General features: G+C 39.2%; 1 protein-coding gene across 5 annotated transcripts in view; it reads right to left on the bottom strand.

Annotated features, from left to right (window-relative positions):
- Nucleotides 1-3,543: 3,543 nt before the first annotated feature.
- ntrk3b (neurotrophic tyrosine kinase, receptor, type 3b) overlaps nt 3,544-17,110 on the bottom strand; it is a 159,532-nt gene continuing 145,965 nt past the window's right edge. For all 5 annotated transcript variants that reach the window (XM_020079640.2, XM_020079643.2, XM_020079641.2 and 2 more), the window contains 2 exons: nt 11,143-11,301; nt 3,544-7,457 (listed from right to left, as the gene is read on the bottom strand). In XM_020079640.2, coding sequence (XP_019935199.1) covers nt 7,272-7,457; nt 11,143-11,301 — 345 coding nt within the window. In that variant the 3' untranslated portion in view covers nt 3,544-7,271. The remainder of the gene's footprint in view (nt 7,458-11,142; nt 11,302-17,110) is intronic.

The raw sequence follows: 17,110 nt of genomic DNA, 5'->3' as shown, positions 1-17,110 counted from the left end.
TGATTAATCAACTAATTGTAATTAGTGGCACACGCATGTTCAGGTGTGGGTGATGTTGTTGTTCAGCCTGTGTTCAGCTGCTGCCAATGAAACAATTGATGGAGGGTGTTTACTTTTTCTTCAACAGTAAAAAAAGAGTTGGTCTGAGCAGTGTCACAAAGTGTAGAACACAGTTTGCTCTAAGTTAATAGTTACATCATTTCCCCACTGACATCCATTCTTCTTCCAGGCTTAATAATTACCTGGATCTGTCTGACATTGTTATTATAAATGAGTGTAGGTATAGTGAAATATAACTCGTTAACTGTACAGTAGGAACGACACACTGCTTCAGTATATGATTTTAAGCTTAGATGAAGTGATTACCATGTTTGTACTCTGCAGTATGAAGGAATAACAGTTTTCTGTACAGTCTCCAATGTAACCAGAATTAAACTTCAACTCTAATTAAACTTAGTGGACCTATCACAGGTCTAGACTATGCTGTGGATAATTATTATTATAATTATATAAGCTGTAAGATGACATATGATTTACAGAGGATGTCCTGAAACTCCTTGAAGCTCCACCTGACACACTTGACAGATACTGTGTGTATGAAGCATGTATATAAAATAACAAAAGTACAGATGAAATTTCAGACTATGAAACTACTTTAAGAGTTAAATCATTTCCTCTCAGACTTTGATGGTCTCACTTACATCAGGTCTACATTAAAAGTTGTCTATACGCTGTGCTGTGTGATGTCTACAACACTGGAACATCAAATGTCTCTGTCCAGGTGTTTAATGGGAAGTGATGCCGGACTTTTGTCCTTGATGTGGTAGATACAATCATAAACTGCTATTTAAAAAAGAACCAATGGTTGGAGATCTTCAAAAGATTCCACACACAGCTTGTGTATGTGTGGATGTGTGTGTGTGAGTGTGTGTGTGTGAGTGTGAGTGTGAGTGTGTGTGTGTGTGTACTCCTGTGACTTTTAGTTAAAGTGCTTGTTTACGTTTTATCGTCTGTGAGTACATTTGTCAAGCTGATGTTACAGTCGGAGCACACAGAGGTTGAAACTGGACACTTGCGGCGTTCAAGATTAAACCACAATTATGAGCTAACACACATACTCACACACACAGAAACCTAAGCTCACACATACAGAGTGAAACCTAACACAAAACACTGTGTAATTGTAAATCAATAAACAATTACAGTAGTACCATCATAGCACACTGCTTACTGACCTCAAATCCCTCGCCGCCCGACTGTGTCTCCATCTTCCTATTGTTTGTTAGAGTGCTGCTAAAAGAGACGACTGTTGCCTCATGTGTGGACATTTATAAAAAATGTTTGTTGTTCATTGACAGACGGTTGTAGTCTTTACATGTCATGTTAGCTGCAGAACATATGTTAATATACATGGGCACAAATTATATAAAGTTCAGATGATTTTCTTTTCTTTTACGAGGGACATGTTATTCACCTCAGAGCAAGAAGCTCAATCTGCGATGTCCTTCTGCTTAGTTACATAGTTGTATTGTAATGTTCATTGCTGATTGTCTGTCTTTTTAGCAGGATTACATACAAACTACAGAACTTATTTTTATTGACCCACTAACTTTTAGAATGTATTCCATCATTTTTCACTCTCTAACATCGCGAGAAAGGATATTTTTTTTATTTAAGGGATAGTTCACCAAATAATTCACTCATTATCTACCCACCCCTATGCCAATGGAAGGATGGGTGAAGTATTTGAGTCCACAAAACATTTCTGGAGTCTCAGGGGTAACCGATTATACAAACAGAAAAATACAACAGAAAAAAACATTACATGCCTTCGTACTGCTCCTGTGGTGTCATCCAAGTGTCCGTAAGCTCCGATATTCATTTTCGACTAGAAACAGCATCATTTACACCATGTTTTTATCCTTAACTGTTATCCTCCTCTGGAGCCATGTTCACATACACACACCGCACACAGGGGTGCCCGGTAGCATTGCTAGTTTCGATAGCATCGCTACTTTCTGTTGCGGACGCTTGAGCTTATAATATGGTGTAAATGATGTCATCAGTTACTTCAATTGTTTTGGATTTGTTGTGTGGTGTCTGAAATGCCATGTGTTGTGTTCTCTTTGAAGGAAGCTGATCTATGGGTCTGAAGCCCATAGGTCCTGAGGATTCGGAGGCCCATAAGTTTAGGTTTTCAGAGGAAAACTGAACATATACGTTAAGGCATTAGGTCACAGCTCTAACTGTTACTCTAAATTTGAGGTGGCGCCTTTCCCTCTCTGTTACCAGGCAGATGAGGAGGGCTGGAGGAAAGCCAGATGTGTTTTCTTTAGCTTTACAACGACAACTCTCATATATAAACAGGGAGTTGAATCTGTTAGGCAGAAGAGATTCACATTGGCCCCGGATCTCTCTCCAAGCAGACTGCAGTGCTTGTATTGGCTGAACTTTTTGTAATAAACCTTTTATACAATCAAGACGGTGTCAGCGGAGATTCCTTCATCATCTTCACATCATCACTTCCCCAATATACAACAGCTGTTTACCCCTGAAACTCAAAAAGTGTTTTGTGGACTCAAACACTTTTACCCACCCTTCTATTTGCATTGTGGTGATGATAGATGATAAGTGAATTTTCATTTTTCTGTGAACTTTCCCTAACTTATGAATAAATAATGCAGATATCTTTAAATGAAAACAAGCCCTAATATAGAGCGCTGAGATCAGGTGAAATTGTAAGCAGAATGCAGCAAAATTCTGTGTAAATGGTTTTTGTATCTGATCTGAATGTATTTACATGCAATACGGTGATAAAATGGTCAATCAGCCTTGTAGGAGGTATGATTTTATGATTGATAGTGTTTCCTGCGACAATGGCAAAAAACAGGTGAGGGGTGGCAAAATTCTCCTCTAAAAAGTGTTTTCCAGGGATATATATGAAATGATTGATGAAACATATCTTAACCTCCCACAACAATAAACACTACACTTCTCTAAATTCTGTTCTGAAAGAGAAACCCTGCTCTGAGTAAACTGTAAGTGGTTGTGCACTACACTGCACTTGGTTTTAACCATCAATTGTTCCTGCTTGCACTGTAACCATGGATACACAGACATAAATTAACTACATACTGAAGAGCAAGTCATCAGATGATGATTAGGTAAGAGCTTGTTCTTATAAAAAGGTGTATATATAGTTTCTAAGTGGGTTCATTGATTTTTACCAAAGACTAAATGTGCCTTTTTTGGAAATATGTGTGGAAAAAAAAAACACATTTGTAGAGGTGCATTGATTGGGCCTCAGAAAGAAACAAAATATGTTCTTTCATACTGTGGTGTTATATTAAGAAAAGCTTGTCCTGCTGAAGTAGAAAAACACAAAATCTATACAACTGCACAGCCACTGATCTGTAACCAGTCGTGATCTTAGTCATAAACGAATCATCTTCATCTATCTCTTCAAGACTGGATAGAAGAAAAGCAGACAACACACTGAACACATGCTGTTCAGCTCTCTTAGAGATTTAGATGAAGACAAGATTTAGTCAAATTCACACATCTTTATAAGACAGGACAAAATGGAAAAGGAGATCGTCGGATTGTTTGAAGACATTTTCTTAAGAGAGTCACATTAATACAAAGATCTATCATGGAATACCAGTATTTTATATACTGCAATTGTTATACCACATTTTTATATTCTGTAACATGTGTACATTGTAATATGTCAACTTTGCTTCAAAAAGTGTTCAGTTAGTTCATCCAAGAAAAGAAAAAAGAAAGAATGTTTTAAACAATATTCAACTCACCATGAAAGGATTACAATACCCTGCAAATGCTCATAGTCTGTGTCATAATGTCTTTAAGCATTTATCTTTACCACAAGAGAATACACAAAAACTCAATGCTTTGGGTAACTCATTGGATTTGATACTGCCTTTCATATAAAACACTTGAAATAATGCTCATTAATGATTTACATAGTCCCAAGGGGGAACAGAGACAACACTGTGATACTGTGAGAATCCATGTCAAGATAATAGGGAATAGATATGAAGAGTTCCACTCCAAAACATTAGATATCCAGATTCATCATAAAATAAAATTGTTGCCTGAGGTTTTTCATTCATGTGAAAGAAATCTATAAGATCCCCTCTGTAAAAATGAACAATTTTTTTTGACGGAACACTTAATTATCAATGGTTCTTTGAAATTAATAACATTTGGTTTTACTCTTTTAATTCGATTTTTTTCCTGTTTTTTGGGGGGTTCATGCTTTTTCTGTCACATTTTGGAACAAAACTCTTCATGTTTTCCAGTTCAGTAAATATGGAACAAACAGCAACACAATTAGCTGATCCACGTCAGTAATTATTATTTTTGATGTACCGTCCATAAATTAACAAGAGTATCTACCTGCTTCAGTGGCTCCTCTGTGGTTTAACAGACAAGGTTTTTATCAAAGCAAAGGATGGGCGTGAAACCTCATCATCACTAAACAGAAGAAAACATGTGAATGTGAGTCACGTACAGTTGATAAAAGAAAATTAGAGTAGTGAAATAAAGAAATGTTTTCATTTAGTCGTTGGAGATGAAATGTGAGAGAGCAAGCCTTTGTGTTTCTTTTCATGGATTGTGAATTGGCAGGATACTGATGATAACCATCAAGCAATAGTTCAACATTATGGAAAATACAATATTTAGCTTTGTCACAAAAAGTTTGATGAGAAAAAACAGCACTACTCTAATGGCTGCGGTGTAAATATGAATTTCTAGTAGCTGCTTATCTGAGGACACAGACTGGAAACAAGGGGAAAGTAAACCTGCCTCTGTTCGAATGCTAACATTAGCCTGTTAGCATGGCTAAAACTCACTGATTTACATCTTATTTATTTAGGGAGAAAGTAGACAGCCTTGTGTTGACATTGTTACTTTTAAAACGTTTTACAGTTAGGTTGTTGTAGGTTAAACAAACAGAATAAAGAGAGCGGAGGCTAACTTGCGATCATATCAGGGCTAGTCTGACTCAGCCCATCGACACTGGATATAAACCACAGTTTCTAACGCAGCATTCTGTACTTTTTCAATCCGTCACAAATGTCAAAATCCCCTTCACTATACGAAACCACCTCAACATTCAAGCAAACAACCTACACGTTGAAAATGGCCTATAGGTTGTAAGCTAGTGTCATAAATATGTGGATTGTCCAATTACACAGACAACAATAATCTTTTACTTTTTTGTGTGTGTGTTTCTTTGTGTTCCACACGCAGAGTGTGACTCCCCGCGTGGAAATGTTCCAACAGAACAACCTCTCCTTCCTCACACTATTTTTCAGGGACACTGTCACTGCATCCTGGGCTCAGCAGCACCCAGGACACTTGTGATTATGTTTTTTTTCCCAAGAGCAGAATGATAATGGTACAGCGCAGACCTATTTTCACAGTGCTGTGTCAGCACTGTGAAAATAGGTCTGGCAAAGCGGGACTATGTCCGAGCTAACCTCTGTTCCATTAGCTTCTGTAACTCAATCTAGTTTCTGTCTTTCCGAAAAACAAAATGACGCCTGTGGTAACTCCGTAGATAAATCATCGTCTGCTACAGCCGTGGTTGTTAGAAGTTCAAGCCTTTGTAATTCAACTCCATGATTTCCTCTCTATCAATTTTATTCACCAGCTGAGGCTGCTCAACTCACCCATGGACTTTTGGGAAATGATGTTGGGGTTAAGGCTCTGTTCAAATTCAGGTTATTTGCCTTCTAATAAATGTGTGGACATTTGAAAGATGTCTTCTCACTTCTGGAGCAGAGCCTGGAAACTGTGATTTCACCTCAGCTCTCTCGATCTGCTGATGTTAAAGGTGTTGGTAGGCAGATTTTCTTCCCTTTGAAAGGAGCCAGAGGAGCTGCTTCCCTGCTCCCAGTCTTCATGTGAATATGTGAAGGTAAACTAACTCCTGGCTGTAGCTTCATATTGAGCTGACAGATTATAGGAGCAGTACCCAGCGCTCAGCCAGAGAGTAAATAATTGCATTTTCTCAAAATGTCGAACCGTTTCTTACTGTTACAGATTTCCGCAGCCTGTGTATGCAGGGCACACACCTGTGCCTCACAAATGATTTATAATCTCAGTTACAAAAATGTTTTCTTTTGAGTGGAAAAGCAGTTTTATACCATAAAGCCTAGAAAATGACAGGACAGTTTCTCAAAGCGTGTGTATGTGTTTGAGGGCTGTGGTGTAAATGAACTGGAAAAAGTGAGCGTGAGGTTTCTTAACCTCTTTGGAAAAGTGTCGTGTTGAACCATGGCTCCAAGTCGTCCCCGTTCTCCAAAGTCTGTGATTCAGCGTCAGTGGGCTTTTCAAAATCTATTCACCTTCAGCACATCGACAACTTACCAGCACTGACACAGGTAACTGCCGAAAAAAATCTCCTCTAGTTTAAGATGAGAACAAATACCATAGCTTTAAACGTTAGCCACCCAGATCACAGTCAGAAAAAGAACTAAAATAACATCGGAAAAAATAAGTTAACATAATTTTGACACATAGAATTTTACAATATGTACATTATATTTAAATTAAAATAGATTTGTCAGTTGTCTGATTGGGTAGGTCCTTTACGGAGTGCTCCTTTTTTTCAAACCATCCAGTGTAATTCCACAGAAGCAGAGTTCCCATTAAAAGCTAAGCCGGCCAATCAGAGTGCAAGTAAGGCTTCCATCATCAAGTCCCTGCCAATAGTTGTCAGTGGCGTCTTCGGACAGGGCCGAGCCCTTAGCAACACACATGGCAGACCCTTCAACACCTTGACAAAAAGAAATAAATATAAAATATATGTAATATTTCTATATATATATTCATAAAACCAAACCCAGGATAGATTTTAACTCTGATGTGTTCTCTCTATAGTAGAATCAAACTGTGGCCATTTTCCTATTGCCAGTCTATATTACTTCCCTTTTTGTCTCCATTTTTGTGTATTTTTGCAGTTTTTTAAGGGGAAAAAAAGTTTTCTTCAAACCTGTACATCTTATACGCAAGTAAACAAAATGTAAAAGTGCGTGTTTTTTTTGTTTTTTTTCTTGAATACGTTTTATCCACTATATCCAAAAGTGTTGCAGGCACTTAAGTCCTTCCCAAACATTGTAGATGTTTTTCGACAGTGGAGCAGGTTGGTTTGGTTATTCCTGGGTTCGTGTGTGTCGGTCTGTCCGTATGTCTCTGTCCATCTGTCTGTCTGGCGAGGAACGGGCCATCCGCGGCTGCTGCTAGCCCAGGATGTCCAGGTAGACCGGCGTGGCTTTTCCCATGGCGAACAGGACCTTCTGAATGTCCTTAATGTTCAGTCGCTGCTGCGGTTCCCTCTGCCAGCAGCCCAGCATGATGTCATACACCTCCTTAGGACAATTCCGTGCCCTCTCCAGAACCCGACCCTGGGTTATGCACTCAATAACCTGCAGAGGAGAGAGGGCAGTGGAGTGAGACAGACGATTTTCACTGACTGATTGCTTTGGTTTGCTCATAATGAGAAAGCGGTGACACTGAGGAGACTGTCCTCTGAGCTTTGAACTAATGAAACTGAGATGAAAGAAATAAACAGAATGCATTCAGTCTTAAATCTGTGCAATGTTAAGGCAAAACAAGATTTTTTTCCCTGTCCTACAAAACACAAATAATAACAGTGAATATATGTGAGGATGGAGGTTTGAGATTTTGCTAATAAGGAGATTGATCTTTTTTTTTAGTCAGACTTGAGCTCTAATCAGCTAAATGTCTCACTGCTGTTGTGACAGTTTGACTTCATTACTTGTGTAATTTACAGGCCAAGGTCTCTGAGAATAAAGACATGGTCTATTTGTTTGTAAGGACGATGGCTGCAGAAAAAATGCATTGATTTTTTAGTCACTGTGCAGGTACAGCAAAAAAAATGTGTGGAGCAAGCCTGTATCGAGTCTTTAGAATAAACCACAATAGAAACTATAAAAATACTCATAATAGAATAAGATGTGTATAAAAGAAATCATTAAGCCAGTATAGACAGTAGTTAGATTACAGTACTGACATTAACTCAAATGTGTCATTCTTTTTTATGTGTTAAATTTTTTAAGTTGTAGAATAATTACTAAGTCATCTGAAAAGGAAAAACCGTCACAAACTATGGTGCCATGCAATTTCATGTGCTTGTTATCTAGCAGCACAACAGCAGAGACAGAACAAAGCATTTCATAATCCGTTGGTATCTGAAGCCTAATTTCTGGAAACGTACGACAAACCTAATCTGTGTTTAAATAAAGATGATTTTACTGTGGTTCACACTCAGAGACTGTCAACCTAACTGAAACTACACAAAATATTAAAACAAACCTGTGAGGAATCATTGTTTTGTCTCTTTTACAAGGTGAAGTCTACTGTTTTGTTCCATTTTTCTATTCAGTAAGTCTATTTTTTCAACAAAAGACATGGCTGGCTCCAGACGGAGCTGTGAGAGGATCAACTCCTGCAAAGACACCTGGAGGCTCTTTGCATAAATTCCCAGGTCACAAACATTACATTCGACCAATGGTAAAGGCTGCAGCCCACACGGAAAAGCACCTGATCCAACACACATGCAGCTCTTTTAATACAACACTGATTTCCTAACCTACAGAACATTTTCTGATCATTTCACAACCCACCATGTGACAGGGCTTTGGTTATAGATTTTGTTGGCAATTTATTTTCCTGCACTTTCTATTACAGTGTTGCACAATTTTAATTGCCTCCTCTGACACTAGCTGCCATTTCCAGTCAGTCATCAAATTAAAAGCTGACATATGGTTGAGATTAACACAAATAATGAACATTTCCAATCATTGTACTAACTCATTCAGCACGTAATGTTGTTGCTTCATATACGTCATGATCTGAGTTTTCTCTTTAGACTTGTCTTTGTAGACAGATGCTTTACTTCTTCTTTTTCATGGCCCCACACTTGTATATAATGATAATGATACTGATAATATTAAATAAGCAACTTTCCTTCATATATTTTAACTTAAAGTTAGAAAGATATTGAAGGCATCATCCTTTGGCACAAACTGAGCTTGCACATCTGATGAAGCTGACAAAAACTCTAAAAATCTAAATAAATTAGACTCAATACAGCTTGTTTTATATTATATGTTTTATATCTTTCACAGATACTACTAGTGGTACAGTTCGACCCTGGAAAGGTAATACTCCCTGCCCCAACAATGGTGCTGCATCAAAACATACTGTGAGCATTAACCACGGATACGGAACATTTAAAAGCATGAGGTCTGTGAGACGTAAAATGTATTATTTTCTGTAACTGACTTCTGAAACACAAAATCACTTTCTGTGTCTCGAGGACCTCAAACAGATTATTAGGATTTCACTACTTGATTTAAAACCAGTATGGCTTCACATCAGTTTCTTTGTTTCCAGAAACTGTCTTTGTGTGACATCTGCGGCCTGTGATCATGGTAACACTACAATCAAGTAGTTGAAAGACTGTCTTCAAAATGGCGGCTGCTGGATAAACTGGTGCAAGTATATATCTAAGCTAGAGTATGTGTAGAAAATGTCTATAAAACTGTAAATATCATTACTGTTGCAGATAGACAAGGTTGTGAATTGTCACCCTCATCATACAATCACAAATCACAGCTCGACTCCAGGCCTCTCACTTAGCAACCACTCAGATGGACGGATCAGGACACTGAGCTGCAGGCACATGTGACAGACTGGATTGTGATCCGCTGTGACTGAGAAGCCCAGGCAGGAGGGGCAGCATTTAAACAGATGGAGATGCGACATCTTTTACTACAACTACAAATACAATATCTGAACACACCGTATAACTTTCTCTCCTTGTTTCCTCTGAATGCATGTAAGATTATTAAATTTTATCTTTCTCTACCTGTCTCCCAGTGTCTCGTATATTTTCTGTATCAGCTTGTTCCAGCTAGAAGTGAAATACACAAACCTCCACTCCACTTTTTTATGGCTGTGCTGTTATGTTCTCCATGTCTAACAGATCATTTTATACAGGTTTCCCCATAATTCACACATCTTATATCTTTGGAACCTGCAGTGAAATCTAGTGAGGTGTTGATGGTTTGAACAGAGTCTGGAAACGTAGCGGTTTGCCTGTAAAAGTCAACAGTGCAGCTCCTTGCAGGAGAATGTGGGGATAGAGCCTGGAGGAGAACATGGCTTGTTTGTTTTGACACTTTCAACGTAATAATTTATGATCGCCACAGACGACTTTTTAGAATGCTGAGAAAAATGTATGACTTAGTAACATGATGATAATAAGCACAATATTCCAATCTAAAGCTACCAGAAGACAAGGTGACACAGGATAAACAGATGGTGGATCTAACCGTCAGACAAACTACTATATTCATCATAATGTTTAAGTAAAGTCACTTCATCAGCAGTGTTGAAAATGTCCCAAAACTACTCGTCCTCGCGATTCATAGAAATGTGGAAATGTTCATTTATGTCGAGCCCGGGAACATATTGATGATTCAATTGAAATACGCACAAGTGCTGCGTGTGACACATGCCAGGTTATTCTTTTAGGTCAATTTAATTTTCTCAATATGCTCGCTTTACAAGAGTAATCCTAATTAAATTTTATTGATTCAAAGCAGAGCCTGCAATGAAAAAACAAACCAATCATGTTGGTTATGTAACGCAGCATCTTGTCTGGTGGCTAAGTGGCAGCAATTTATCACCTCGTAGGGCCAGCATGAGTCTCGGAGAGAGAAGAGAAACAATCTGATGATGGTATGAAATCCAGAATGGCGATATTCATTTAAATCTACTATTAGAAAGCTTATGCTTTCAATTCCGCTGAAGCAAGGGGGAGTATTTCCTCACCCCAGATGCTCAATGAGGGAGGACCAATCTGTTCAGTTCCATCCTACTTCTTTAATTTTTTAATAAGGCAATGTTAAATATACCGTTTGGAGGTGTTTGCAATAAACACCTTTACTTGATGTTTTGAAATGGAAAAGAAGATTCCAGTATTTCCCAGTGGATAATCTGAACCAATAATTTTACATGCGTGACGGCCTGCAGCACATGTATGTATACTGATATGTACAACATGCTTCAGGCTCTTTGTACCTCGTTGTTACCCAGCTGAAACCAAGGCTGCTTTCCATAAGTAAAGATCTCCCACAGGATGACTCCAAAGCTCCAGACGTCACTTTCCGTAGAGAATTTCCGGTACATGATGCTCTCTGGAGGCATCCAGCGAATAGGTAGCATGGTGTGTCCTCCAACCTGAGGATGATAGAACAGAGGATGTGGTTCAAAACACAGATTAGGAAATTTAGTCATCAACACAACTCCCAGGTGTCTGGGGATTAACTGTCCTCGTATGTAAATGATACAATGGGCTTAGCGTCTCATGAATGTATGCTGCGCTGCTGGTTGGAGACACTTATGCGAAACAGGAAAACGCTGACTTATCTACCTGCTCTGTATGTATTGAATCATGGGATGTGAAATTCCTCAGGTTATGGAATTAAAGCGTCCCTTTGTTCTTGATGAAAACAGCATTCTGTGATCTCTTCTCTGCAGAAGTATCAGGCATCAGATGGAGGATCAAAAGCTCTCAGAGCATGGAATTTAATGTATTCTAATTAGTTTTAATGTAAGACGCCTTCAGTGAAGGAGTTAAGAAAACAGCTCATTGGACTGTAAGCTCACATGCACCATCATGGCAAAGAAGTTCAAATATCTGCTAAGGTGAATGCCTGATTTCAGTTTTTATCCGCTCACCTTGTCCATTCAAAAGCATGTTTGCACTAAGTGAGGTAACAGCTGAGGCACCAAAGATCTCAGCAGGAAACTTAAAGTCTGCAAACCAGGAGAACATGAAATGAAGTCCCTTCACTGTAAACCCAATGAGGCTGGATATTAATCAATTAAACATCATCCATTAATCTTCCTTGCTCTCAGTTTCCATTAGCAGACATTGTTTTAAAATCAATTACATCTATTTCCCATTCACGTCAGTGGCGCTGATCAGCTGGACATGACTGATGTCGGAAAGAGCAGCAAAGTATTGCAGGTTTCAGCTCCGGAGCCTCACACTCTTAATTACAGTGATAATGAAGCTCAGGAGTCGAAGTTCACTATTGACATATCATGTTATTAACATGCTGCTGTGATTTGATGTGGAGGCTGCTGTGTCAGGGACACTGTAAGATTCCCCTCGTCTCTGCCAACTGTCGCTGTACCTGTTTTCTGTCCTAATAGAATTACACAAGAGAACATCTTAATTTAAGGGCCGCTTACAACGAACTTTCAACTGTGTAACTATACAATCATCATAAACAATTTACCACCACCTGATATAGAACAGAGACTGATGTCCTATACTTAAGTCATGTTATGATTATGAGACCACAAGATGGGATTAGATGCAACAGGAAAAAAAAACAAAAAAACTAGATAGCTAACCCTGAGTGAAGATTCAAATTTTTGCCACAAGGATGCCAAGATGCACTGAATATAAAATCAGTTTTCATTTGACACATGATAAATTTGAGGGATGGCTAATGTACAGTATAAACTATATATGTAAAAATTCAGTGGTAACAAAAAATTGGATGAAAGGAAGAAACAAGAATACAACTTTAATACTACAATTAAAAGTACATTGAAATTTCATAAAAAAGAGAATCAGATTTGAATAAATGCACAACCAATGGTGTATGTTATTTTGCAACACAATAGCAATCTAATACATGGCAGCCTACAAGCAAATTAAAAATACATATATTTTTAATATTAAAGTGATATTTTTAACACTGGAGATATAACACAAGACATCATCATTTGTATAGCATTTGTTTTCCTATAACTCCCTGTTGTCACTTATCTGTCATCTAGTTCCCATTTGCTACAAGCTAGTTCCATACCGTAAGCTCTGAAATCATGATTAGCTCTCTTAGCTTGTGGCTGCACTTCTGGGTTACAACACAATAATTTCATTCATTCAATCATAAGCTCTTCTCCCAAATCCATTAACCAGCTCCAACATCTGTGTATCTTCAGCTGGGAGGCATTTTAAAAATGGATTAAAAAAAAATACTAATTACCTCCTAGTTGTATAGTGCTCTCATTAACATTTCCTTTGAAAGTCAAATACAGTCTCTCTGTGTCAGCTTGATGCAGCAGATTAAAATTCTGGATGTTTTAATGAAACATGAGATTTGTCAAACTGTCAAAAGGCTGCTCCTTCCTGGGCGTTTATGCAGAACCTTCTCCTGTTGTTCACTCAACTAAATCTAGTTGTTGAGTATGAGGCCTCTGTTTGTTTGTCTGAACTTGGCCCGTCTATGACCTTCTCTGATGCCCAGGACTGTACTTGTGCCAGCAATTTGTAATTAATTTAGGTGGCTTAACTAAAACTTATACTACTACTTTTAATTTGTGTTATTACATGACAAGGTTTTTTTTATCCAAAGCGACTTAAATTAGTTCATTCAAGATCTATGAGAGGCCATTTAGTGGTTCAGTATCTTGCCCAAGGACACTTTGACATGCAGATGTGAAGACTGAGGATCGAAATGCCAATCTTCTGGTTGGAGGACGACTGCTATACCGCTCAGCCATATTCAGTAGACACATCACTTTCCTCATGTCGTCCATTCCTGCAGCTCCTCTGTTCAGCCTCTGTCTGAAACGCTTGGTTTTAGCTTGTGTCTTTTTAAGCCCCCCCTCCAGATAAAACATGGTCTGCTCTGATTGGCAAACTTTGGATTGATATCACTGTGAATGTGACATTTCTGCATCAGTTTGCTGACTTTGTGCTCTTCAGTATTTGTGCTACAGTCCAACAACATTTCAGTCCAGTAATGTCGCTTTATGATGTCTTTAAAACCACTGACTTGACAAAGTTAGGACATGAAAAAAAAAACAACTCAGTATTCACCACAGTGCACACAGTGGCCTGCAGGAATCAGCCGACGGTCTTCTGAAATGTATACTCTGAAAAAAAGAGCTTTAAATAACTATGAGATGCCGGTGTTACTACAGAACTCAGAAAACCAATGACAGGACCTTGAAGAAGTCATAAATTCTTCATAAACCTTATCCCACAATGCCAATGTTCTTTAAAGAACCCTTAGCAAAACCACATGACACTTCATACCCTGTGGATATTGGATCTTTACTATGTTTCTTAGTGTTTTGTGTCACTTTGGACCTCGGAACTCCTCGGTGTGAAACCTTGCCTTGAGTTTTTGGAACAAGTCGATAACTGATGTGTGGCATTACGTGTTTACTGCACAGTGATAGCATGAGGCTATATGCCTTCCTTACATTAAACACAAATCGATATTTGTACACATTGCCTGAAGATCAACAAGACCATTAGAGATGGTTTTCTACCAGAACACCTATATGCTGACTGTGGATGAAACTCACACTCCATTAACCTCCACAATGTCCAACTTTTGGTCTGGTGTTTCAGCAAAACAAATGGAGGGCATCCTTACACTTCCAGACCTCCCTCACGAAAACTGTTATTTCTCTTCGATCTATTTGAACAAGTAATGATGTGAGCTGGAATAAAAACATAATTTCAAGTGTCCCCTCATGATTTATATTCACTAGATTCAGATTTTATTTGGAACTGCTCCAAATTTGACACACTAATAAACTAATAGACTAATTTTTTAACCAAGATCTATTAATTGTCCACTAAAAATGTTTTATTTTGCCTTATTTCTTATATTTTTCCATATACTGTATCTAAAAGTCCTGAGGGCAAAAAAATAACACACTCATTTTTTCGCGAAATCATGCTTCACATTTATAAATTAACACACATTCACACCTCAGAGCCGCCCAGCGCAACCACTGTCTTCTGCAAATCCCACCAGGGGTTAAGTGCTCTTCGCATCTCCGTGAAGTTGTAAAGTAAGGACAACACTTCTGTGACATTTCCCCAGATCCACCAGTCACAATTCACCTTTTCCATAATTTCCCCAAGAGCATGTGAGCCATTAGAAGAATCTCAAACACAGAAACATCCTTTAACTCCTAATTTTTGTCGCATTCTTTCCTGTAAACCCACTCAGGCTGTGTCCCTTACTAGAGTACAGTATTATCTATCACCCTGGAAGACAGAAGATGCCGCTGGTGTTTTTCATCAGTGGTAAGACAGATAAAAACCTAATTCAGGTCACCATTTATCTACATCTCAAATCCATGTAGTGTATGCAGTATTTAGTGACAGTCCCAGAGGGAATTTTGTGGCATCGAAGGAGCCTGGAAGCGATTCTCTCCTTTGCTCTCACCCTTAACCTCATTAACTGGGGTTTCCCTGCAAGCTGATGGCTAAATGAACACTGACTTTATACACCACCTGTTCTCATTAAACCTGACACGTGCTAGTACTGTACACAACATTAAGCCAATATTGATGCAGAGACCAGTCGCCTCTGTTGTGCAAAACCTCTGGGCCAAGCCATGCTAGGTGGGCTGAGAGGGAGGTGAAGGAGTTGGTGAGGGGCTGTATACCAATCTGTCCCCCTGTGGAGCCTTATAAAGATTAAACAGAATTAATTAAGTTCCTGTTAGCCTAAATGACTTATCTGAGGTCCACCCTGCCCATTGTACGCAAGGCTAAACCTCATCAGATGCATGCTAATGATTCAACCACCACCGTGGCGAGGGGCATTAAAGCCGCCTGAGTCTCTGCACCCGAATGACTGCATGCTATCACCTTGGGTCTTAGTGACAAGGCCATGGCAATTAGCTTGGAACATGGGGAAAAGGGGAAAAAAAGTCTGAAGACATAATAAAAATAAAATAATTGCCCTTGTAATTATCCTCATCTTTCTCACTCAATGTCACATCGAGAAGCCGGCAATGCTCTGCGGGGAGTGAGAAATGAGTCTGGGGCTTTTTTTTGTTGCTGTGTAAACTGGATTAGTGCTCTGCCTGTCCCACCGTGGCAGGAGAGTGATTGGATTAACGGCATGGAGAGCACAGCAGCATGGCAGGAGGATAGATTACTGGCACAGTTGGGCTCTCCGACGGGCGCTCTGGGGCCGGCAGGGAGCCCTGGGAGGCCCCAGACACCTTAAAGGGCCCAGATAACCATCTAGACATACACTTTCTCTCCCCGCTCTAACCACGCTGCTATCTCTGCTCTCCCAGCTCAAACAGCAGAGAACACAAGTTCACTTTTAGAGGCTATGATGTCCATTAAGTTTATACCTGCTGCGCTGCTGCCAAGTGGAGATAAAGTGGTATCTACTCTAGCTGCTGTATGCTGGTGGGGGGCGAAAGTTTCTGAATGTTTTTAAAAACACATGTACACACAGACACACACCCACACACCCACACACACAGCATTAATGCTGTTGTGCAATTTTCAATCCACACTTTCGATATTTAGCTCTTGTACAATACAGTGTGTGTACTGGCGGCTTCATGTTGCTGACTGTGTAACTGCACTGTGAATGGTACATTTTTAGCAGTGGAGCCCTGTGTCATGCTGTGAAATGTTGTCTCCTGGAACAGTGAGCAGCTTTCTACATGGGTCCACTTTTATTAAAACAAAACCATTACACACTGTATTATATATGCAGAAATAAAATCAGAGCAATATGTTAATTTGCTCTCTTGCCAATAGTTAGATGAGAAGATGATATCACTCTGTTAATTAAATATAGAGCTAAATCCAGCAGCCCATTAATTTAGTTTAGCATAAGTTAACACATTGTGTGCAATTTTCTCTATAGGGAAGCTTACTGTTCCCCTCTGCTTTTAGTCTTCACGTCATGCTAAGCTAACTGACTGCACGTAGTAACTTCACATTCCCCATCGATCTTCTCATGCAACCCTACGACAAAGTGACTAGACATTTTTCCCCAAAATGTTGAGCAGGCTCAAAAGAATGCAGGGACTGTATTTTCTGGGCCCCACTGAAGGCACAGACATCGTCTGAGGTCAACGGCAGCGTCTCCTCCATTCTAGAGATTTATTACTGCATAACAGAGTGATCATGTAAGACAGGAGTGGTAGGGCTAAGAGAGAAAAAACAAGACTCAAGGGGAGAGGCATGCCT

The sequence above is a fragment of the Paralichthys olivaceus genome, chromosome 1, assembly GCF_024713975.1.
Source record: "Paralichthys olivaceus isolate ysfri-2021 chromosome 1, ASM2471397v2, whole genome shotgun sequence".
NCBI classification, from domain to species: Eukaryota; Metazoa; Chordata; class Actinopteri; order Pleuronectiformes; family Paralichthyidae; genus Paralichthys; species Paralichthys olivaceus.
The sequence above is the reverse complement of the archived record's forward strand: the minus strand, read 5'-3'. Positions and strand labels throughout refer to the sequence as shown.